Source organism: Gavia stellata, chromosome Z, assembly GCF_030936135.1.
Source record: "Gavia stellata isolate bGavSte3 chromosome Z, bGavSte3.hap2, whole genome shotgun sequence".
Taxonomy (NCBI): Eukaryota; Metazoa; Chordata; class Aves; order Gaviiformes; family Gaviidae; genus Gavia; species Gavia stellata.
In genome coordinates, this window is record NC_082637.1 from 36,654,973 (window position 1) to 36,679,665 (window position 24,693).

At 43.0% G+C, this 24,693-nt stretch overlaps 2 protein-coding genes across 4 annotated transcripts in view; one reads left to right on the plus strand and one right to left on the minus strand.

The window, feature by feature from the left end:
- The window catches only part of PSIP1 (PC4 and SRSF1 interacting protein 1), a 39,477-nt gene extending 38,519 nt beyond the window's left edge, over window positions 1-958 (minus strand). For all 3 annotated transcript variants that reach the window (XM_059833457.1, XM_059833455.1, XM_059833456.1), the window contains exon 1: window positions 801-958. In XM_059833457.1, coding sequence (XP_059689440.1) covers window positions 801-872 — 72 coding nt within the window. In that variant the 5' untranslated portion in view covers window positions 873-958. The remainder of the gene's footprint in view (window positions 1-800) is intronic.
- Window positions 959-9,689: 8,731 nt separating this feature from the next.
- Window positions 9,690-24,693, plus strand: part of CCDC171 (coiled-coil domain containing 171) — a 152,607-nt gene continuing 137,603 nt past the window's right edge. The window contains exons 1-5 of the mRNA XM_059833463.1: window positions 9,690-9,720; window positions 12,280-12,451; window positions 16,204-16,342; window positions 19,426-19,600; window positions 22,383-22,564. Coding sequence (XP_059689446.1) covers window positions 12,294-12,451; window positions 16,204-16,342; window positions 19,426-19,600; window positions 22,383-22,564 — 654 coding nt within the window. The 5' untranslated portion in view covers window positions 9,690-9,720; window positions 12,280-12,293. The remainder of the gene's footprint in view (window positions 9,721-12,279; window positions 12,452-16,203; window positions 16,343-19,425; window positions 19,601-22,382; window positions 22,565-24,693) is intronic.

The window sequence follows — 24,693 nt, forward strand, 5'->3', positions numbered from 1 at the left end:
TTCCATCCAAACGCCACCCCTCCTTCAGCATAAGCAATAGCAAGACTTCCTACCCTTGTGCTGAGCTGGTAACCTGCCCAAGCCCAAATGTCAAGTGCTACAGAAAGGAAAGATCAATAAACTTTTTTGAAAACATTTCTTAAGTCAGCATCTTAGCTAAATATCTCATAATTGGTCCTTTATCTACATTCCCACAACCATCAAATGACCTACAGCAGTCACGGAACTTGCCATGCCTCTTCCAAGGGAGAATGTGAAAAAGGACTGGACAACTTATCACATACACTTAGCTTATTCTACAGGAAGCACTACAGGAATAGCTGACTTTAAAGAGTAACCCCACCATAACTTCGTGTTTTTCTTCTGTCAAAAAAGAGCAGCGATTTGGGGACAGTATTTTTGTAGTTAGGTGCTCGCACAGCTCCCGCATCACACTACCATACAGCACTCTTCACTTCTAAAAGCTGTTATGCAAATTAGGTCAACTAACGACTACTAGAGAGAGCTGTTTGTTACAGGAGAAGCGACTCGCATCAAGCGTAAGGCAAGCGCCAACCAGAGCGAGGGATCTGCGACGGGACTGAGCAGTCGCTTCCAACCACGGGAGCACTACCGCGCCCCCCCTCGCCCCAGGGGAGACCGAGGGCACAAAGCGGTTCAGCGGCATCGCTCTCCACAGGTGCTGGAGAACACTTCTTGCGACGCGAAGCGAGAAGCGCAGGAGGGGAGGCCGGGGGAGAGCGGGGCACAGGTACAGCGCCGGCGGGCGGTGCGGCCTGCAGCGGAGGGGGGTGCCTTACCCTGGCCGGCCAATGGGGATAACCTTTCATCTTGGCAAAGATCAGGTCTCCGGGTTTGAAATCTCGGCTCATGTTTTCTCACCGACGTGACGCCCTGCCGCCAGGCGAACTGGGCCGAGGGGAGGGGTCTGCACCTCCAGCCCCCGCCACCGAGGCGCTGCCAGCCGCCCGAGGTCCCGCTGCCGGGGTGAACACACCGGGGGGGGTGGGGAGCGGAGACAAGGACAACACAGGAGGGGTCATCAACAGCGCGCTCCGCAAGGGCGGGCGACCCCCGCCCGCCCGCCCCTCACCCCCGCCGCCGAAAGCCCGCCGGGGAGCCCAGCGGTCGCGCCCGCAGCCTCCACCCGCGGCACGTTCGCGGCACCGACGCCACGCGGGCCGGGCCGACCCGCACGCAGCCGGGAGCGCCTGCCCGCCGCTCGCTCGCTCGAGCACGCTCGGCTGGGCTCGGCTCGCCCGCCGCGGCCGAGGCTCCCCCTTCCCCAGCCGAGACGCGGCTCCCGCCACACGGACGCGCTGCCCGCTCGCCCCCCACATACAATGCGTGATGGCGCGGGGCGGGGGGCGCGGAAGCGAAACTCCGCCCGTCCGCCTGCCCTCCCGCCCTCCCGCCGCCTCAGCCGCGTCGGCCTGGCGCCTCACTACCCACCGCGTTGGCACCCGGCCCGCAGCCCACCTCCTCCAGCAGCAGCCGCAGCAGCAGCAGCCGCCGCCGCCGCGGGAGACACGGCCGCGCTCCCTCCTCCCGCCAGGCGGGGCAGTACCAACCGGCAGACCGCAAGCGGGCGGCGGGGGAGGTGGAGGGTGTCGGGGGAATCGGCGCAGGCCCTGCCGAAACAGACGGCTCGGCTCCTCCCGCCTCCGCGTCCGGGGGCGAACGGCGGCAGCCACGAGAAGAAGGGGCCCGCCCGCCCCGAGGAAGGAAGGAAGCGAGCGAGCCTCATTCACCCCGCTCTCCCCTCAGCCGTCGAAGTGGCTCATTCCTACTTCCGCGGGGCGGGGCGGCCGCGGCGCTGCGGGGTGGTGGCCGGCGGGGAAGAGGAGGAGGAGGAGGAGCCGGAGCGGCGCGGCGCGGCTCCGCTCCGCCCCGCGGGCCGCCGTCGGTGGTGGCGGCGGGGGGCGGGGGGAGGCGAGGTAGCCGCCGGGCCGTGTGCCGCCCCGCTTCCTCTCCCGTCCCAGGTTGCGGGCGCGGCCGGCCGCGCGAGTGCGAGCCACGTTTCGGCCCGCGCTCCCCCAAGAGTCAGGGGGCGCTCCCTCGCTCACCCGCAGCGGCCAGCCCGGGACAGGCCTGGCCCGGGGCCGTGCGCCACTTCAGTCACAACTGCTCGCCGAGAGCCGTTTTCACCAATGCCTACGACTGTGGCCTTGCGCTGGGGCCTTTCCCGGCCGGGAATGTCGCCCCGTTCAGAGGCTGGAAGTGGCTAATTATCACCACCCTCGTTTATGAAACGGACGGGTGTGTTTGTCCCCGCAGGTCCCTTTGTGTTTCCCCCGCCCCACCAGCCCTGTCACAGAGGCCTCCCTTTCCAGGACTTCTCATCCCCTGCTGCTGCCGGCCCCAAAGCCACTCGTGATCCCCGAGTAGTCCTCGCCTACTTAACTTTCCTCGGTGTCTTGGCGTCCCCCAGCATCCAGCAACCCACAGCTTCAGTTTAAGTCTACAGAGTTCTTACCCACAACTTAGTCACCATAACTCCTGTTGGATTTTTATGGGTTTTTTTTAAGTGGGATTACTGTTAATTCAGCCTTTGTGTTATGTTACAGGGCATCTTGAGAAACAAGGGTTAAAAGTAAGAAAGAAAAATGTAGAGAAGATACTTTGTAACAACTGCACCTGGTACTTAGTCATATTAGAGATAAAGACTGTCTCCACTGACTCTCTGCTGATAAAGATTGCCGTCACTGACTCTCTGCTAACTAGCAATAATGATTAGCACAAGGACGAATCGTAGAAAAATAGAATAGACTGCCAAAATAGTGCCCTAGAGTTAAGTTCTCTCATTATAATCTCATTTTAATACTAAAAAACACACCTCCTAGCTAGAGAAGCCCCAACACAATTTAGCCCCCTACTCTCTGAGCATGCGTGGTGAATTAAAAGAGAACTGTAACTTTAAGATGAAGTAAGAAAAGTATTAACCAATAGTTAATTAAGGGGTAGCACCAGTAGGCGTAACTAACTTTGTTAACTGTTTTAAATACCTGTCATGATTTTAACCCGGTGTGCAAGCTTTGTGGTGAAATCCCCTTGCACCCGGCGCCGCAATAAACATGCCTGCTTTATAACTCTTTGTGACTTGTGAAGTTCGTTTCCGCGTGTCAGTTACGCCCCTTGTCCCCTCCATATCTACTCTCTGCTGGCTGGCTTACCTGTCACTATTAAGCTCACTCCTCTCCCAGCACTTCAGCTGCTGTGCCTTCCTCTCCCGTTTCTGCTTGTCAGATGGTCTCCTTGCCAAGTGCATCAGGCACCTCCAGCCTCCCCACGCCTTCCCCCACAAATACCTTTCTTCAAATGGAAGACCTCGGATCCAGATTTTTACTCAAGAGCTTCTTTCTTCCTGCCTGCCTGTCCCCTTGGGTCTAGTTCTACTCTCTCTGCGTCAAAAATGAGCTGGCCTATCAACTTTCCATGGCTTTCCCCCTGTCTGATGGTCCCACACTGCACTGCCTGCAAGTCACTGTATGGTATGTTGGTGCTAACACAGGTGCCAAAACCAGCAGAAAGCTGTAAGAGTAGTAGTATAAAAAGTTACTTCTTACACAATTATATTGTTTCACAGGGGCAGACCTAACCATTTTGTGCTTGACTGCTCATCCTCCGCGTGTGGCCTGATGCACAAGTGTTACAGGCCAGTTTTCTGCCAGCTGCCCTCCATGCGCACAAAGGTACTTACCTTGTGAGAAAAATCATCTTCCTGCTTTCAGTTTTGATACTGAAACTCAACTCAGGCACAAAACACTGACTGCAGTTGCCACAGAGCAAGGTGTGCTTTGTTCTAGGCTCTCTTCGCCTCAAATGCAAAAAGGTAATTTATAAATGTTAACTGCAAAACTTTACTCCATCTGTGTTAAGCAGGAACAAACTGCAGTTTTCAAGGGCCAGTTCGATGATTTTCCTCGTATCCCTGACATAAACATCGAGTTTCTACAGGGTTGGACAAGAGCTCATCAGAAAATAGAAGATCATCAACATATTAGACAGGAGAAAAACTGTCTTGCTATGCATAAATGGATGGCCACTTGGGGCGAAAGTTGTTTAAAAAAATAAGACGAAGGTAGACTGTACATCTAGAATTGTTTAGAGGAACATAAAAGTTTGACAGTGCTAGAAATCGTACCTGCATTGGCAGATATGTAAGTCTCTATTTCGCTGCATTGAATCATTCCTATTTCAGCAATACAGAAAATTTCATATTTTTTCCTAAATGAGAAAGTGCTGAGTACTGCAAAAATTGTGTATATTATTATTTTCCTATGCAGCAACTGACAGTCTGCAGGGATTGCCTTAGCTAAGTCACTACGCTGTTTATTCATACAGTTACATTTGTCTTCAAGATTACACAAGTTCGTGTTTTAGTTTTGAAGCAATGCTTTTGGAGTCTCTTGAGAACATTCTAATTTCCTCAGGCTTTGGAAACAGTCTTTTCAATCTGACATTTCTCAGGAACCAGAAGCTTTGCACCTTGTATTAAAATCAGTGCAGAGCAGCTGAAAATACTTCTTTTTTCCCTAGTTCAGGAAGCAACTCAAGATGACTTGGTTTTTTCATACAGAAGTAGGGTGTTCTTCAAAAGAGACCAATGTGACTAAAGCATTTTTAAAGGTAAAAAAAACAAAGTAAAATTTGATTTAAAGGGTGAAAAATAAAAGTTTGAACAAGTTACATTTTGTGTGTAGTCAGGCTCATTTGTACATGTTAGGTAAACATAAGATTGAAGATAAACTATTCATGTACAGACACAACAGAAGGAAAAAAATGTGTGTTTTGCAATCCAGACATTGTACTTGAAAAAGAATGTGCTGGTTTAGTCTGGGATAGAGGTAATTTTCTTCATGGTAGCTACTATGTGGCTGTGTTTTGGATTTGTGCTGAAAACAGTGTTGATACACAGGGATGTTTCAGTTACTGCTAAGCAGTGCTTACACAGAGTCAAGGCCTTTTCTGCTTCTCACACCGCCCCACCAGCGAGTAGCCTGGGGGTGCACAAGAAGTTGGGAGGGGACGCAGCCGGGACAGCTGACCCCAACTGACCAAAGGAATATTCCACACCATATGATGTCATGCTCAGCATATAGAGCTGGGGGAAGGCGGCCAGCACACTGATGCACATGAAGCTGTTACAAGCCATGAGTGAACTTCGGAGGTGAAAAAGAGTTCTTCCTGTGAGGAGTGGTGTGTCTTGACCCTGCCTGTTTGAAACAGCTGTTCCAACTGATTTCCTGTAGGTGAGGCTTAGGTTGCGTTGCACAGAAGCACGCTGGCATCCTGTTTGCCAGTGAAGCGGTTGCTTCTTGCTCTGCCAATGCCAGACCCACACTGAAGCACCACATTCTCCTCTCCTTTTTCCTGAACGTCCAGCACTCTTTCTACATACATCATGAACAGGTCTCTCTGAAGAGTAAGAAATAAGTTGATGTTGAATTCCATGTGTGATACAACTCTGACTTGTTTCCACCTTTCTAAAAAACATATATATATCCTGAATATATGTAGCATTTAGACCAAAATATTCCTTGAACTGTGAAGAAATGCCTAAGTCAGCATATATATGAGATGTATTTTTCAGTGTGGGAGGAAGGAAAGGTGTTTGTCTCGCTACATGCATGCAGTAGCAGTGTTGTGTCTAAAGTAATTTTTCTGAATTGAGGTAAAAAATACTACGTGTGTTATTTTGGGCAGATAAAATCACCTTACTGGTTCAGTATGTGGTAAGATACTATGGTGCCAAAATGTGTCAGAACTTGCAGACACAGTGTTAAATCTCTATTATGATTCCTTCCATATTATCCTGTAATTTGTGTTTTTTCATTAGCCAAGGCCGTTTTCCTTCATGTTCAATTTTTGACTACTCATCAGACAACAGCGGAAGACCGGTTCACTATTGTATTTTTGATCAGCAAAAAAATGCCATGCTGTTATTAAAAGAACTGCAACATAATGAAATCTTGCAATTTTGTGCACCTGGGCAAAGAACTTCTTTGATTTGGCAGAAGACATTTAAAATAACTGCTTATGCAGAAGTAGCAACATCACAGCTAAAAGCTGTTCAGTCTGTACCTTGAAGGCTATCAGTATCAGGCTATACTTCACCACACATCTTAGAATATCATAGCCCAAAGTGGTATTTTTGCAGTTATAAACAACAGGAAACAACTTTGGAATAAAAAGTGATAGGGTACCCTAGTGCTATGGCAGTACTTGCAATCATGAAGTCAGTCATGCTGACCTGTAAGCCAAAGCAATTAGCTGTACTTTGAATTCAGTATGTTTTCCTGACTGAGGACCACCTGCAGCTCTGTGGCTAATATAAGCTGATTTTAAGTTAATAAATAACTATCTTTAGTGTAATTTTGCTCCAATTGGGGAATTCCCACTAGAAGAAAAACCCCAATGATTTTTATGTGTTTTTATAAATATATATAAATAAATACAAACTTTAAATTGCTAATAGTATTTCTCTGTAGATTTTTTGACATTACAAAATCTGAATTTAGATTCAAAAGTCTGAATTAAAGAAAGGTTAAGACTTCATTCTGCTCATTTCCAGTTGTTGCATCCAGAGTAAACAGTCACACCCATGCTGGAGAGGGGGTTACCAGACCAAATACAACCCAGAAAACCTGAGAATAGGTAATGCAACACAGCTCTCCATAGTGATAAGAAAGCAGTACTTACATAAATGTGGTGGGTTGACCTTGACTGGACGCCAGGTGCCACCAAGCCACTCTATCACTCCCCTCCTCAGCAGGACACGGGGGGAGAAAATAAGAAAAAAACCTCATGGGTCAACGTAAAGGCAGTTTAATACAGCAAAAGCAAAGGCTACATACGGAAGCAAAGGAAAAGAAAAGATTTATTCTCTACTTCCCATCAACAGGTGTTGTCCAGCCACTTCGCAAGAAGCAGGGCTTCAGTACGCATAGGGGTACTGGTACTGGAAGACAAAAGTCATAAACAACAAATGCCCCCCCTTTCTCCTTCTCCTCTTAGCTTTTATTGCTGAGCAGACATCGTATGGTATGGAATATCCCCTTCGGTCAGTTTGGGTCAGCTGTCCCAGCTATGTCCCCTCCCAAGATCTTGCCCACCCCTAGCCTACTGGTGAGGGGGGAATGTTAGAGAGACAGCCTTGATGCTGTGTGAGCACTGCTCGGCAGCAGCCAAAACACTGGTGTGTTATCAACACCTGTCTAGCTACCAATACAAAGCACAGCTCTATGAGGGCTGCTGTGGGGAAAATAAACTCCATCTCAGCCAGACCCAATACAATAAGCAGCAGTACAGTACATGCAGCCTGTCAGACTGATGGGTGCTGCATATCCAGTGCTGAAGAAATGGCGCCTTACACAACACAGAGTTGTGTAAGTTCACTAGAGTCTTATATATCCAATCTTCAGGTGTCTCCACCTACACTATTACTTGGGGTCAACTTTGATTACAGTTGAATTATGTAATCCCTTCTATAGACAAGGATAACTGAGTTTCCCACATACGATTTTTTTTTTTTCCCTGTTTCCATATGCACCCATTCTGTGCACTATCCATCAGTATATTATTGTTTCTTAAGTGACTTGTTCATCTTCTGGACTGTGTGTTCTCAAATAACTTCATCATTTTTGGACTGTATATTTTCTAAGATTAACCTGGTCATTTGTGGATATGTATTTCCCTAGATAACGTGGTAATCCATGGACACCATGATACATTTTTCTTCTTTGGATGGATACCAATGTTCTTTTAAGAGAGTATCTTACTGATGCTTTTCCAAGTGTGCTTCATGATAGTTTAAACACAATGTTGCTTATGCAAGAGGACCCAGATTTCTCATGGCCTATGGAAATTCAGGGTCATGTATCAAAAGAATACGTATAAAACGTACCTTTCAAATTCCTTGTTACTAACATCTTAATGCGTATCTACTTATGATAACGTCAACAGTAGTTACTGAACATATAAACTTAAAATTACTTTAATTCCCTTCAGCCTGTGACATGCTTGCCAGAAGAATACCTTGTCCACTTTTCTGGCATATCATAGGGTGGATTTTATTCAGCCTCTTGTGCTGTTGTTGTTTGACATCATGAATGCTTACATATGGGGCTTGAAACCTCTTAGCTGAGATGTTTCACAAGAAGCTTTCCATTTGTGCAGAAAGGCAAACAGAAGGGGAGTTTGTTAACCATCTCCCCCATCACCCCCCCCCCCCCGCTGTGATTCTGTCTTATGGTCTTTCAAAATCATTACCTATGTTTTTCTTGATAGCCTCGCTGAAGAATGTACCGCCCTGTATTTGAGAACATCCAAATCTCAATCTGGCTTTGACATTAGTTTGTCATTTTTATTTCCTCTGCGCGTATTCCCTATTACCCGTTTTAGGGATTCAGTATCCCTAAGACATGGCTGCGATTTCCCCGCTGCAAACACGGCCCCGGGCCAGCAGCTCTGGGAAGGAGGGTTCAGCCACCCTCCCAGGTGCGGAGCGGCCTGCCTTGGGGCAACCGGCGTTGGCTTAGGAGACTTCCGCGCAGCCAGAAGTCTCGGGCGGCCCCGAAGCGACTCCTACACTGGACGAGGCCCACGTCCTCAGGGAGCGGGAGACAGGGCGGCAGAAACCGCGGAGGTGCCCGGCCGCTCCGCCCGGCCTCCCCAGCTGTGCCACCCGCTCCGCGCAGGTCGCCGGCGCGATGAGGAGGGCACTGCGCCTCCGCTTCCCAGAGGGCTGGAACCCTTACCAGACGGAGGGCGGGCTGCCGGGCAGCGGCCCCCACACCCGGCCCGCCGGGAGGAAGGCAAGGCCGCAGCCTGAGGCGGGAGCCCGAGGCATCAGCCGGCCGCGGCAGCGGCGCACCCTGACTGACCCGCCCCGCCCCGCCCCGTCCCGCCCCGCGCACGCGCGGCGCACCGCCCGCCAGCGCCGAGCGGCGGCATTGCCAGGGCTCTGCGCGCGCTCAGCCGCTCGCCGCCTGCCAGGCGTGGGCGGAGCTGCGGCCCGCCGCCGCAGCCGGAAGTCGCCGTTGGGAAGGCCCGGCGCGCGGCGAGGCGGGGTGTGGCGGGGCGTGGTCGCGTCCTTCCCTCCGGGCCCTAACGACCGCGCGGCCTGACGGCGGCCGCGGAGAGGTGGGACGGGGCCGGTGGGGGCGGCTCGGCGGGACGGGCGCCTCACGCACGGCTCAGGAGTGCCCCGGCCGCGTCTGGCGCCTCCGGGGCCGTCTGCCGCGGCGACGCGGCACCGTTGGTCCCTCTGGCCGCCCTCCGGCGGCGGCACGCTGCCCGGCGCGCAGCCAGGGCGGCGGGAGGGCCGCGAGGCCGTTCTGCCCGGCACTAGCAGGCTGGCGGCCCTCGGTGGACAGAGCGCCGGGCCGTAGCGACGGAGCTTCGGGCTCGTTTCTCGCTGGCGGCGGTTTTTGGGCGGCTCCCTGCGGCTGCGCGGGGGTGTTGCTGAAGGCCCGTCCTGAACTGCCGCCGCGCCGGGCGCTCCCGCCGGCGCTCTCCCTGCAGCCGCCGGCACGCCGCACTTCCCGCCGGCCTGCCAGACGCACCCTCTCAGCCACTGGTACAGCCTGCGCTTAAACAAGTGACGCCTTTGGTGTAAGCGTAGTGAAGTGATGGTGTTGCTTTGATTTTTAGCTTGCATAAAAATTTTGGTCGGCGTTAATGAAAATCTAGTGATTCTTTCAGCTGAAACAACTGCTGGTGAGTTTTTATAGGTTCCGGTGCAGATGCGTTAGTTACGCCTGGCTTTGTATGTTTTAAAGTAGTAATACATCTTAAGGTTATGGTTAGATGTATCTTGAGTAGTGTCAACCATAGAACGGCTTGGGTTGGAAGGGACCTTCAAAGATCATCTAGTCCAGCCCCCCTGCCATGGGCAGGGACATGTTTCACTACAACAGGTTGCTCAGAGCCCTGTTCAACCTGACCTTGAACGATAACAGGGTTGGGACATCCACAACTTCTCTAGGCAACTTGTTGCAGCGTTTCACCACCCTCACCGTAAAGAATTTCTTGCTTATATCCAATCTAAATCAATGGCCTTGCTAAAGTTTCTTAAGGATATTCAGAAGTTCGTGAGGAGAATATGATATAAGTTTTGTAGGTAACACCCGTCAAACATATTGACTCCTCAAATGAACACTTCTTACACTGTTTTGTTTAATTATGGGACTCCTGCGAGCCATTCCATGCCACTTGAATGCTTTTTTTTTTTGTAAGTGAACTAGCGTACTTTTGGAGTGTATCCATTTGCGCTAATAAACTAGCTATTGATACGTATTTTAACACAGAAAGTTTGCATATTCAAAATCACTAGCATTCCCTGAAAACATTCTTTAGGTTCTTTTTTTCCCCTGTGTGTAACTTCAGAGTAATTTCAGGAAGGCGTAAAACTGCAGAATGATGTGGATGTGACAGTACATTTTGATTATGTTTTGAGACTAAGATTTTTTTTCACTGCAGCTGTTGGTTATTGGGTAGAGTTGGTGAGTTCTATTCTTGAGGTGAAAAAAATGATTTCTGAGAGTCGTTTACTTACACCTATTTTTTTTTTTCCTACTGTTCATTCTGAGATTTTTTAGTGTAAGTTGCAATAAAGCTTAAAAGGGTGGTATGAAAAACTAGTTTCTCAGTGTTCAGAGCTACATCTTAATGTGAAAATTTGGCACAATTGATAGAGGTATAGTTTCCCATACCCTGAAATCACAGTTTCTTTTTATCCAAACAATTGATCTTTGTTGCATACAATACTACAAATACTCAGGACTGTTCTTCTCTTATGTAAAATTGGAGCTTTTAGTTTGCAAGTTACTAATAATTAAATGGACCTTAACATGTGTCTAGCAATTGTACCACAGACTTATCTGTACTTTGAAAATGATGTCTTCAACTGTTTTGTCAGGTGTGATGGAAAGAAAGCTGTGTCAGCCTCTCTAGGTGCGGGAGTGACAGTTGTATGGTACTTATGTGTTTTAGGGCTTATTAACACATGTACCAAGGTGAATTCTGATGGGTAGATCTTAAAAGTCACAAATAATACATCTAGATATTCTTTAATAAGAAACTAAAGCAAACTATTAACCTTCATTGTACTTTTCTTCACATACTACTCCACTTGATTTTGAAGATACTTTGGAATAACTGTGTGTTTCAGTATAAAGCAGTATGATAACCCTGGGCACCAGTTGTTATGCTTTTCTATATAAAAAAAAAAACAAAACAAAAACCCACCAGGTTTTAGAAATAATAGGTTTATTCTTGCTGCATGTTCTGTTAAAATTATAGTTTAAAGCAGAACTGCATTTTTTTCTTCTCCATATTTCTAGTACAGATTATTAGCTACTGGAATGAACAAGATCAGTTTACAGTTATTATATTACACCAGGTACTTCTGTGTTCAGTCCGACAGAAACAGGCTGGGGCAAACGTGTGGCTGCAAGCCAGAGATGGTAAAGATGGAGTCCAGGCTAGTTTCCTGTTTTGGACTTAGTATGGATGTTCATCTGCTGTGGAGTTCAAAAGCAAACCTTTGTGGCTCATTAATCTTGGCTGTTGAATACAGCTTATTCTTCATGTTACCTTGCTTTAATTAATAGAAAGAACTCATAAATGAGTTTGCTATTCAACTTGAAGTAAAACTTGGAGTTTTTTTAAGGTCTATGTTACAAATACGTTATCCGTATTGATTTCTTTTTATCAGTAATGCTAAATTAGTGAGTTTCTTCTAAAGGTGAGCTGAGTTATAGTTGAATTTAATGTTCCTCGTGTATACCCCTAAATACTGCTGATATATCTAATACAATAAAAATACGTTCAACTAGAAAATTCCAGGTTTATGAAACAGTTAGAAGACTTGCTATGTTAAAGGCTGCTATTAGACGGCAAACCTTGCATATTGACCTACTTAAAAAAAGATAGTACGTGCTTTTATCTTCTTTAGAATTTTTTTGAAGAGAAATGGAGTTTGTGATCCTCTTGGGAGAATAGAGAATGTAGGGGAATCTATGCAAACATAACATTTTGTATGGACGTCCTTCTGAAAACCCTGGCAGCGCATATTCTACATTTTTTTTTTTTCATCTACAATATTCAAGCTGAGAGGACTGGCAGCACAATTCTCTTTGTTGACTAAAACTAATGTCAAATTGCAGTTGGTGGTAATTATTCACATGACATAGTAGTAACACTGGTAACTGTTTGTGTTAACAAATGATTCTTTTATTATGCTGCCAAATAAACTAAAGCATGTCTCTGTTACAGGTTTTAATGTTTGTATGGTATGGAACAGAGTAATCTTTGAACCTTCTCAAGTAAAAGTACATATAGTTGAAGATGATGTTCATTCTCCAGAGTTTATAGAGTTAAAAAGCTGCATATTAGACGTCATGAGTTTGTCCTCTCCAGTCAGCTACACTGTCACGGAAGCTAAATGGTGAGCTCCACTTCTGTATTTTTAAGTCTAGTGATATGGTTCATGTTTTTGTGGTTTTATTTTCTAGATCCCTGAAATTACGTAATTCAGACTGAAGAAAAACCAGATATGGTGTGATATATGCAAGCTGTGCCATGTCAATATAGTCATTAGATGAAAAGATTTACTTGAAGGCGTGCATACTGGCCATCCAATGTGCAAGAATTCTCACACGACTGTAGGAGACATGACTTAAGAGTTAGAGGGAGTTCCTGTCTGCAGTTAGGAATGCTGACCTGGAGTTACGGAATGGTTTTCTGCATTAGCTGAGGTGGTAGAGGTCAGCTGTAAGTGTTGTACATGGCTCTTATTTTTTATAACCTGGTATGTGTTTGGTCTTTGGCATAATTAAAGTAAGCTTTAAGTCATTCTGTTTATGTTAGCTGTGAGAGCTATTTGACACTATTTAAAGTCTGATTATACAGATCTGCCAATTATATATAGGAACAGCAAAATTCTACAAATATGAACTTTGATTAGGATATCAGACTGCAGATTACTTCTTCAGCTGGGCAAGTTTAGCAAGATTCCACTGCTAGGTAGTAAATAAAATAAAATTCCTCTCTGTTACAAACTTACTCTATGTTTTCTGCCAGTTGTGGAAGCAAAGCTAGTGAAAAACTTTTTCTGCAATGTTCTATGTTCACTGTAACTAGCTGACTTGTGAAGTGAATGTGAATTTAAAGTTTTTGAGTTACAAAAGTTATTCTGCAGTGTAGAACTCAAAAGCCTTTTAACCTTCTTATATGCTTTCTTGAAGAATCTTAAAGTACTACTATAAATGGTGTCTTAGATAAGAGCTGTAGTTGGTAAAATACGTATTTCAGTTCAAAACCAATGATTGATGAGCTATCAATATATGAAAATGGAAGTACAAAGCATTCTCTGAATTCTTATTAGACTGCAAATCATACATGCTGTGAAACTTTCCAAGGATTTTGTGTGGTTGTTTTAAGCTTCCGAGAGCTTTATGCTCGTAGCATTTCTACTTGTAATATGAATATGGAAGGAAGAATGTCCTACAATAGGTAGCATGAAGCTTTCATAAAGTACTGCATTTCCTGGTGATGCTGTGATGATTAAAGAAAATTTCACAAAAATAAGAATTCTTAAGGCCAATCTCTATTTTATTTGAAAATGTGTAAGTACACAAATAAAATAATGAAGTGGTTAACATAGTAATAATTCCTTTGGTTTTTTTTTGTTGTGTGTGTTTTTTTGTTTGAGTAGTTGATTCAATGTGATTCTATACTAAGAATAAAAATGGGGTTTTCTGCTTTATATTTTTAATTTTTCAGTAATGGCATTGTGAGTTTAGAAGTTATACAGAAAATGCTTTTTTAAAAAGGTGTTTAATGCTTGTTTCCCAGTAGTTACTGTTGTGCTATTGTGTCTTAATGCTCTGATGCACATTTTTCATTTCATTAATTTGCTCTTATTTGTGATGTTTTGTAATTTGTTTGTGGCTTGTTTTCTTGTTTTGGTTTTTTTTTTCCCTTCCAGTTAAGCAGAACAGTTAATCACATAGTTAAATTTTCCACTGAGTAAGTTTTATTTTATATCTCCATTGGGCTCTTTTTTTCCTGGATAATTAATAGAGAAGTTGGAAGGAAGAGTTTTCTTGAAAGCTGATTGCTGTACAAACCGCTGTCATTTACTTAAAGATTTAAAGGTGTTTTTTATTTACTTCACAGAAAGTACTCATTCCCTTGCTTGCATTCAGTGTGCTCTCCATGCAAGAAGTGTTAGATATCACCAGGTTTAAAGAAGCAAAATGACCTCCCTGCTGCCCGCAAACTAATAAAAATGGTTAGCCTTCCCATAACCCTTGTTTCTTTGCCCTAGTCCTCCCCAGTTTTCAATTTGGATTCTGTTTTTCCCCTAACCTGTGCTTTGCTAAATTTGGTGCTATCTTTAGTTGAGATTGATACCTCTTGCACTATCTCTCTTGCCTTTCTTTCATCTCTTTTTTCCCCAGCCACAGAAGAATAAAGGTCTCCCAAACCTATTATATGATGTCCACAAACAAGCTTTTATACAGTTTATAGATGCTCTGGCTGTTCAAATCCTTCTTATTTCCTGCTTAACTTACCACCATATCTTATTGCAGTAGTTAAGAATTGCATAAAATAGCCAATATGTGATTTTATTTACCTTGTTGTGGATCTTTTGCCCTTTGGGCCCCGGTGGTTCCTTTGGGCCCCGGTGGTTCCGGTATGGCTTCCACAGTGAACACTGAAAGCTAATAATGTGCCTGTGATTTTCTTGCAGTACATGCAGGTGTTAATGATCCTTATATCCTACTTTAATTAAATATATAAAATATGTTAAGTACGTGGCACCCTGCGGAACAATTACTGATGACATACAGTAATTCTGATGTCACAGATGAAGTCCATCTTGTTTTTAAATGGAAACAGACTTAGTATTTATTAAATCATAAAATATTTATAGGCTGCAGCTAAAAACCTGAAATTTCATCCTTTGTTATTAGTAATGTTTTTAAAGTCAACACTTAATCTAAATTACTGTTCCCCTTGTTGATGACATTTCTGTCTTTTTTGCTAATCAACTTACGTGAGAAAACCTGTATCATCAAGTAGAGTTCTCAGTTGCGGAAAATGTTAATGGTGCCTGTGCACAAACATTAGGGGTAAAGTGGTCATTTTTTATTTAGAAAAAACAAATAATTAAAATCCAGTAGACTGTCATTTCTGTAATTAATGCTTAAGACTTCATGCAGACAAATGTAAGCTATTTTAGTATTTCCAGTTATGATGAGGTGATGCCAACTTTGTGATTAATTTAATCATGTCTCTCTTCACAGTATCTTTCATATTTAGTGGTTCTGACAACTGTGCATTTTTGTGAAAACTGATGCATGTAAAATAGTGTGAGAACTAATTTTTAACTCCTGTAATAATTTAAGTTACCCAGTTTCAAGTTACAATAATTGCACATAAGGTTATTAAACTAGTTTATTTTAATTAAACATGTATTTTTATATTAGTTTTTCACTCTACATATAAAAGCTTGTTTTGATTATTTTAATATTGCTTGTGGTGCTCAAGGGCTGATCCTGCTAACTGCCAAGTAGATTTTCTTTAAACTGAAATAGTAGTGGAAATGAAGATACTGGGTATTTTACAGTACTAGACCTTTTATTTGCATTGTGTTTGTGATCAATTGCTTATGTGTAGTTTAAATGTATATATCTTTGAAGAAAAAAGTGGAAATGTGATTTTTTTTTTTTTTTTTTTTTTGTTCCACGTGTGCATTTGTTTCATGACAGAGGTGATTTTGAGATGGTAATCCATGTTAAAAAAAAAGCCTTACTGCAGGAGACAAACAAAAGCTTGCTAGTCTTTTTAATGTAAGTGATTGGAATGATGTTTTTTAAGCATCCTGTAAGTTTATTGAATCAATAATAAAGATAATGAAAAATAATAAAAGCCATGTTATGCTTAAATCAACTTTGGAAGTCCAAAGTGCATGTCTGGTTTAAGTTCCTGCTGCTGCATCTCTCATATCTTGCATAATAAGCAATTCTGAATAACCCTTTTTTCAAAGAGCAATAGTATGATAACTGCATGGCATAATTTTTCTTAAGTGAATGTTTAGAACTTTGGGCTCACAATCTGACCATTGAAATAAGAAAGCATTAAAACTTAAAAGGAATACTTATCTTTGTTGAAAACATTCATATTTTGCAGCTTACATAATGCCAAGTGTGAGTCACAGTTACTACAAAATAGCAATGAATCAGAATTGGACACTGCTAAAGATCTGAGAAGGAAACTCTGTCAAGTGAAAGAAGAAAAATTAGACTTAACCATTAAACACAATCAAGAAGTAAGGACTCTTGTTTACTTAATTTTACTCTTGGAATAAATGTAATTTGCTTCATTAAAATGATACTCTCGTGTGGTTTATCAAAAGCACAGTCATTAACTGAAAAATAACAAGGAAGGTGATGCTGTACAGACCTCTCATACCCGTTCATAGGAACTCTTAGCACCTCTGCTGGTATTGTTAAGAGTTAAAGTTGCACCAAGCAGAGTGCAAATTTTCTGCAGGGAAAGGAGTCACTGCCACTGCTAGTAAATTGTTAGATAAAATTGCCTGGTGACAGAAATAAATAAAAGCCACAGCTTGAACCTAGCCTTGTAAAAAGATCTTATTTGGTTCCTATTTATACTTTTTTGTGGGGTATTAAAGTATCATTTTAATTCTGCAGAAATCATTTGAAACTTACAAACCTAGTACAGTATTTTTCTGTGTGTGTACACCAAATCCATCTAGGATATCCTTTAGCGGTCTTGTGATGTCTCAGCTTCTGCAAATTTGCACTTTTCAATAACTATAACAATGTATAACGTACAAATGTGGTGATGTGTTCATCAATAACTTCATACTTGCTAATGAGAACTTCGTTCATAGTGAAAAAATTTATCAGCATTACAAAGGTTTTCCATGATGCTGTTGTAGCAAACTAGTATTGAAATGAAGTAGCAGTAAGAAAATACTGAATTAATCTTTCCTTTAGCTTCAATATAGGCTTTTGCACTAGTATACATAAGGAAGGGTGGGCACCGAGTACAGCAGTAGTTGTAGTCGACTTTGGATTTGTTGCTGCTAGGAACACTTCCTGCACTTGCTAATGCTTGTGCCAGTCTGACAGCTGAGTTTAAACCGTGGTGGTGCAGCAGTATTATTACTACTATGGGTAAAAATTCTGCTCTTAGCAGTTTGCTAGGGGCAGTTGATATGGGTGCTCATTCATCTGTTTTGGGCTAAATCGAGCCAATAAACCAAGTTTGCTGTTCCATATCCATTTATTATTGGGGTGTGTACCCAAATTAAGAGATTCGTGTTTCTCTCACACGGACTTGCTCTTGTGCTGCAGTTAATTTGTTATTTTCCCATCGCCCCATCAACTGTGGGGTGGTTCTATAAAATGGATCCCTGGAATTATCTGGATTTCAAAAAACCCCAAACAAACCATTTCTTATATTGAGAATTTGAAAGCTGGGCGTGCACAAGGATCTTCTGTGCTATTTTGCTGTTGTACCACAAAGTCAGGTTGCATTTTAAGTAGATAAACTACTTGAGAGACTGGGATTCTTTTTCCCTATCCATTTACTGTATAGTTACAGATAATGGAAATGCTCAAGTTACTTATGTATTTTTACAGATATTTACATACAGATATTACTGAAGTGAAGGGGCTACTTTGTAGATGTTCTGAAGAAATACATATTTTACTTTCCAACTTCTTGTGTTAAAATAGCTTGAACTTGATTTTCTGGACCCAGTCTGGACCCAGACTATGACTAGACTATGTTTCTTAATCTGGATAAGATAATTTCTTGAAGCATTTTCCATTTTTAGTTTGTTGTCTGTTAAATTTAATAGCATTCTGTTTGACTACTAAACATTATTGGACTGAATTTTATGTTCATATGTATACTTATGAGTTATTAGATGTCCTATAGTCTAGCATCCCAACATGACTGTTTTTCTAAGTATTAAATTTAAAGAACGTTACCAGAAAATTGCCTATGGAATATAATGTTTCTGTTGCTGCAGTTTTTCCTTTGAGGTGCAGGAATTTGACAGTATTATATATCTGGTGAATGGAGCGAAATCCAGTTGGCAGCCAGTCATGAGCAGAGTCCCCCAGGGCTCAGTTTTGGGGCCAATCTTGTTTAATGTATTTATCGATCATCTAGATGAAGGGATTGAGTGCTTCCTCAGTAAGTTTGCAGAGGACACCAAGTTGGGCGGGAGTGTTGATCTGCTCGAGGGTTGGAAGGCTCTGCAGAGGGATCTGGACAGGCTGGATTGATGGGCCCAGGCCAATTGTATGAGGTTCAACAAGGCCGAGTGCCAGGTCCTGCACTTTGGTCACAACAACCCCGTGCAATGCTACAGGCTTGGGGACGAGTGGCTGGAAAGCTGCCCCGCAGAAAAGGACCTGGGGGTGTTGATCGACACCCGGCTGAATATGAGCCAGCAGTGTGCCCAGGTGGCCAAGAAGGCCAACGGCATCCTGGCCCGTATCAGAAACAGTGTGGTCAGCAGGAGTAGGGAAGTGATTGTGCCTCTGTACTCGGCTCTGGTGAGGCCGCATCTCGAATCCTGTGTTCAGTTTTGGGCCCCTCCCTACAAGAAGGACATTGAGGTGCTGGAGTGTGTCCAGAGAAGGGCGACGAAGCTGGTGAGGGGTCTGGAGCACAAGTCTTATGAGGAGCAGCTGAGGGAACTGGGGTTGTTCAGTGTGGAGAAGAGGAGGCTGAGGGGAGACCTCATCGCTCTCTACAATTACCTGAAAGGGGGTTGCAGAGAGGTGGGTGTTGGTCTCTTCTCCCAAGTGATGAGTGACAGGACAAGAGGAAGTGGCCTCAAGTTGTGCCAGGGGAGGTTCAGGCTGGATATTAGGAAAAATTTCTTTACTGAGAGAGTGGTGAGACACTGGAATAAGCTGCCCAGGGAAGTGGTGGAGTCACCCTCCCTGGAGGTGTTGAAGGAACGTGTGGATGTGGCATTGTGGGACATGGTTTAATGGGCATGGTGGTATTGGTTGATGGTTGGACTTGATGATCTTGCAGGTCTTTTCCAACCTTAGTGATACTGTGATTATGCCTTTTGTTTTCTTAAGGTAGTGTATTTTTAGAAAAATGGAGGTGTATGTTTAAAGTACGTGAAAATCATCTAGGAACAGGAACAGTTTGCATAAAAAACAGTGGAAATACTTAAAGTCTGCATAAATGTGCATTTGCAAGACTATTTCAAATTCAGGTGGAATAAGAAGGCAGCTGTAAATGCAATTCGAAATATCTTTTAAAAAGATTCTGTAGGTGTATTTCTGTAACATGTTGCATTTTTTCAGAGGAGCATTTTTGCCAGTTTTCTGAAACAAATTTATTTTCTAGCTGTCCAACTATGAAAGCCAGATAGTCAAATTACGATCAGAAATTGAGAAAGGAGAGGCTGTGCGACAAAGTCTGGAGTATGAATTGGCAATTGCCAGAAAAGATGCTCGTCTGAAAATGTATGTTGCAGAAGAGGAGTTAAGTGATGCAAAAAACAAACTTGTGGAACTGCAAGGTAAGTTTCAAAAAAGCAAACACGGAACAAAGGCTAAGTCAGTTTCAAGTCAGGAAGACAAATGAGAAGCAGTGACTTAATTAAATTTTCTAGTTATTGCTGTTTTTCGTGGACCTCTCTTATCTTTCCCATTTCTTATCCATCTGCTTTTGTAAACTCGCAAGGGTTTACAAAACTCTTGCTGTCTCATGTGTGAATTAAAACTAACCTGCTAAACCTATCGATCCTTTTTCCTCTTGTCCCTTACTTTCTGTTGTTCCCTCTTTCACTGCTGTCCTTGTACAGAGTTGTAGTTGTCTCTGCATCCTGCCTACTGCTATGTCCAGCAGTTCTTCCTTTTCCATTTCACGGGAAGAAAAGAAAAAGTCCATTCCTGTTCATTTGTTTGCACTATTTCCAACAACTTTGTTCCAGAAGTTCTCATCACACTGCTCCTTTTCTTGTTCTTTTCAAAGGTTTCAAGCTTTTCATTGCTCATGTCCAGTTTCTTTTCTTCTCATCATCCTTGTTTCTGTTTTTATAGGTAATGGAACATGTATGTTGTGACAGTAGTATGTGGAAGGGAAAGTTTTTACCTAGACATTTTTTCCCTACTAGTTTTGTATTCAGAAACTCAGATTTCCTTGATCCTCCTCAACAGAGAGAGAGATATTTCTCATTCTTACAAGTAAGTGAGGTGCATTTTTAATTACCTAAGTAAGTATAATACCTTTTTAATCTAGTACAGGAGATGCATTTGTGAGTTTGCTGAACCTTTGATGTTCCATGAAGAGTTTAAAGCACTCCTCGTGGAGATTTTGTCCTTGCAAGAATGGAAGGAGAACTTGCAATTATTTAAAGTACCAGGTGTTTTTAAGATAATTAGAAAGCTGAACTTTTCACTCCTTTGGAGAACACAAAGAAAAAATATGGATTGCAACCTGCAAGAAGGCATTTTTTTCCCTTTGGAAATTCCCCTACGATGGTAAGCTGAAGACTTGAAGTACTAGTTTCTCACTTAGGGGAAAGCTGTCTCATTTTGTGATTCTCTTACGATTTAGAAAACTCATTGGCTGCTGTATCGGGCACAGCTGGCAGATGTTGGTGGTCGGTGCGAATCTGCAGGGCAACCTGTGCGGGAGGAAAGAGGTCTGGGTCTGCCTGGAGCTGGTCCTGGCCAGCTCCATAATGGGCAAACCCACCCACCACCACATGCCAAACTGCCCACCAGAGAGTGCATGCTGCCTCTGCCAAAATGTGTTTCAGAAAGGGTGGTAAATGCTGAGAGGAAGAGAAAAAGAAGAAGAGAAAAAAAGAAACTTCAGGAGAGACAGGAGCAGAGCAGCAGCCTGAGCAGGGGCTGGGGCCAAAGTAGTGACCACCCATGCAGGCACCAAGATGCAGGACTCAAAAGGGACTGTTGCTGATGGAGGAACCACAGCACAGTGACCCCAGTCTGCTGTGCTGCCTGTCACCTCCCTGAAGGGACTGGGCTAACATGTGGTGAGGGGACTGGAGAACAAAAAGGGGGTAGGAGAGGTTTTGCAGAGGCAAGGGATGTTTTCCTAAATGTGTGTGTGTGTGTTTGTTTCTTTCAATACCAGAATCAGTAATTAGAAGTCTGTTAACTGACAGTAAATTACGCTGGTTGAGATTCCTCAAACTTTTTTTTCTGTGGCAGGTGCCAAAGAAGTCAAATCATCATGGTGTTGCTTCTCAAGTATTTTGCAGTTAATAACTTAACGCTTGTTTTCCCTGGTCACTTGGAGCCTTCCTCACCTCATTTGGTGCTTTGACGTGACCCCAACTTAGCTCCTTGGACAGAAGGCCTCATTTGTGACTTGTCCTCTTCAGTATTTCCTCCAAATTGTTTTTCTGCTGTTCTCAGTGAGGCTTGACTTTCTGCTGTCTGACAGTCCCTTCCCATCATTGTGTCCACTGATTCTCTGTGTCATCTTAATGTGCCTCTTCTGTTTGTTTATCCTTCTCTAACTGCAAAGAAATTTCAGAAAACTGGCATGAATTTGAAATAAAAATCTCTTAGAAGGTGGTGATCACTTAAATGCCACTGTAGCCAGTTTTATTCAGCAAAACGAAAAGCTGATACAAAGTACTTTCATCTGAAAGCCAGTCTGAAATAAAGCAAATTTCCTAGTCAAACTGCTTAAATAAATAGGCATAGGTAATGAAGGTTTCTGTGGCATTTAAGTTTTCGCAGAAGAGTACACACAGTGTTTCCCTATCTCAGGGCATTTGCTGGGCTGAATATTTAAATCTCTTGAGCAGTACTAAATTTCTTCGGAAAAGCTAAGCCTTTGCTCGCTAGCCCAACCTGCCTTAGGTTTTCCTATAGTCCCTTTCATGGGGCAGGTGCCTATCTTTACTGTCACTTAAACTGAGCTCAAAATTAATTGATACAGATTACTATCTATATCAAATAGACATTGGGAAATAAGCTGGCCAAATGCTGTAGAAATCTGAAATTAAGTCCTCCATGCTACAGAGACCTCACTTGAAAGAGTTATCTCAAGTTTTTATTCTTTTCCAAGAGGAGAAGAGTTTTAAGTTGTAAAAATCTGTAAAGCATTCCTATGTCCTTGTGTGAAAGATGCTATAGGAACACAAAACGTGATTGTTTCTTTGTAGTGAAGGTGGTGCTCTCTGATGCTGGAAGTGTTAATGTTCCAGTGTTCCACAGGATATCACAATGCACAGAAGAACTGACAATCATTATACATTTTTTTCTGAACATGCTTTGCAGTGCTACTTGTCTTCCTTCTTTCTCTTTTTCTGTAAACCTTAGTATTGAATGAAAAACTTCAGCGGAAAGTGGCAGAGACTGAGAAAACTTTTCATATGGCTCAGCAGAAGTGGAAAGAACAACAGCAAAGACTTGCAAGTGAGAAGGATGATATCCGCAGAACTTGCAACAGTGAATATGAATTGCTGCTTAAGGAAAGAACCAAACTAGAAAGTGTTTTGCAGGTATGATGTATTAATAGTTGGAAAGTTGCATGAGATCATGGCTGGAACTTTTTTGGTGCAAAGTTTGTGGTGGGCTGGTGTTTTCCTGGGTTAGGGAAAAAACCCCAAATAGCTGAATACTGCAGAGTATTTATGAAGAATATAGCTTTATAAAGTTACATTTACTGTGTCACAGTCTTTCTTGGTTTGATGGATTGTGTTGTGGCTGATTTTCATGGTAAACACCTAAACCAAGTTATCAGTGCACAGTGGTAGTGAGGCCCATTAGCACTGTTGTGCAAAGCTGAGTTAATAAAATCAGGGACACTGAACACCTAGTTTCTGACTCCATTTCCCTCTTACCTCCCCCAGTCTGACATCTAATAGCCTGTGAACATGAAAATTATTTGTATAATACGGAGTCTACACACTGTGAGGGAACCCAGTCAGTGATGATGGGATTTCCAGCTGTGCATTGTACATTGTTCACTCCATGCCACATATGAAAAAATGACCATTGTTGGAAATTCTGCCATTTGGTTACGGAAATATCATTTAATACTAACAGATAGCCTAATAATCTGTTTTAGACTGTGGGTGTTTATTCTTCAGATAATTAATTTCATTGTATTTCAGGAAAAAAGTAATTTTCAAATTTGAGTTGCACTGGTATGTGTAAATCCCTTAGACGTTAAATGTGTAAAAAAGTAATAAAAAGATGAACTTTTTTTACACTTTTTTATACAGCCAAGCTATTAAAAACTGAATTATGTTTCAAAGAAAATTAGTAGTATTACGGTGTGGAAGTGCTGAGTTAACATACCCACATAACACAGGGACACAATTACACAACTATAATAATTTCAATCTTTTTAATTGACAATTGAATTTCTTTATATCTTAGCAATGTAATAATAGCATCTGAGAAAAATCGAGAATGTATTCAGCTAGTTATCCTTTATGCTTTTAAAGAAGTGTAGTACAGAGGCTCAGTTAAGGCTAATAGCCATTTACTCATATGCATGACATGTGGAGAACAGATTGCTACTAAGATACTCACTTTCTTTTCTTCGACAAGACTTTTTTTTGTTTTACATCCATATTTTCTTCTTCTATAGCTCCCTTTAAGATGTGGCAGACTTGTCTCAGTTGGTCTGGTCATTGGTCAAACAGTAGAAAACTAGCCCTGCTTTTTTCTCACCCAGTCAGCTCCAAGCCTGGGACAGTGCCAAACAGTCTTCCCAAATGTCACAAAACAATCCTTACCTGGCAGCTTGACAGCCAAGTTCTGGCAGCATACCTGCCTGTTGTACTACGTTATGTTGCTGTTGGTCAGATTCTATACGGCACCTATAGGAGTAGCTCTTAAAAAAACAGGGCAGAGAAAATAATTACGTGTATTCTAAAAATACTGTGTACTGACTGCTCAGCTGTTTGTTTGAAGGCAGTCTGGAAGGAAAGGTGCAGTAATGAGACCTGAAGTAGAAATCAGGTAGTGTGTGGATACGTCATGTTTCTGTGCATGGGCTGCAAAAGGAGTTGCTCTCTGTTGTTATCTTAATAACCAGGAGCCTTGATGGTAGAAGAGGATCCCACTGAACTGTATTTTCTCTGAATGAAGGACAAAAGGAAGTTCCCTCCTCTCCCCAGTAATTTTTTGGATGTGTTGAACAGTGCTTTGAAGCAACTGTTAGGAGATCCATAAAGGAACAGTTAAAAAAAAAAAAGAGCCAAGGAAAGAGAAGGTTTCAGAGACAAACATATGAGTTGATTGACAGGTGACACCTGTCCTTCTCAAACCAACAGAAACATGATTCAGTTTTTATTCAAAGTAGATGCTTTGAATAAAAAAGTAGGGTTAGGTATAGGCTATGAAGAAACCTATTTTTAGATACAGTTTTCTTCCTTAAGTTGCCAGGTAAAGCAGGCTAAGAGTTTGGCTTAAGCAGGCTAAGCTCAAGCTTTGGCTCTGAGTTCTGGCTAACTGTAGGCTGAGTTAGGTTGAGGGGGCTTTGGAGTGGACTTGCTTTCTGTTCTATACAGTGTTTTGTAGAAGCCACATTCAGTGAGTTTAATACTGTATAAAAAGAGCTAAGTTGGAGAGGTACACTCTCTCAAGTGTTGTTTGGCCTCAGATCAAAAGGACCAGT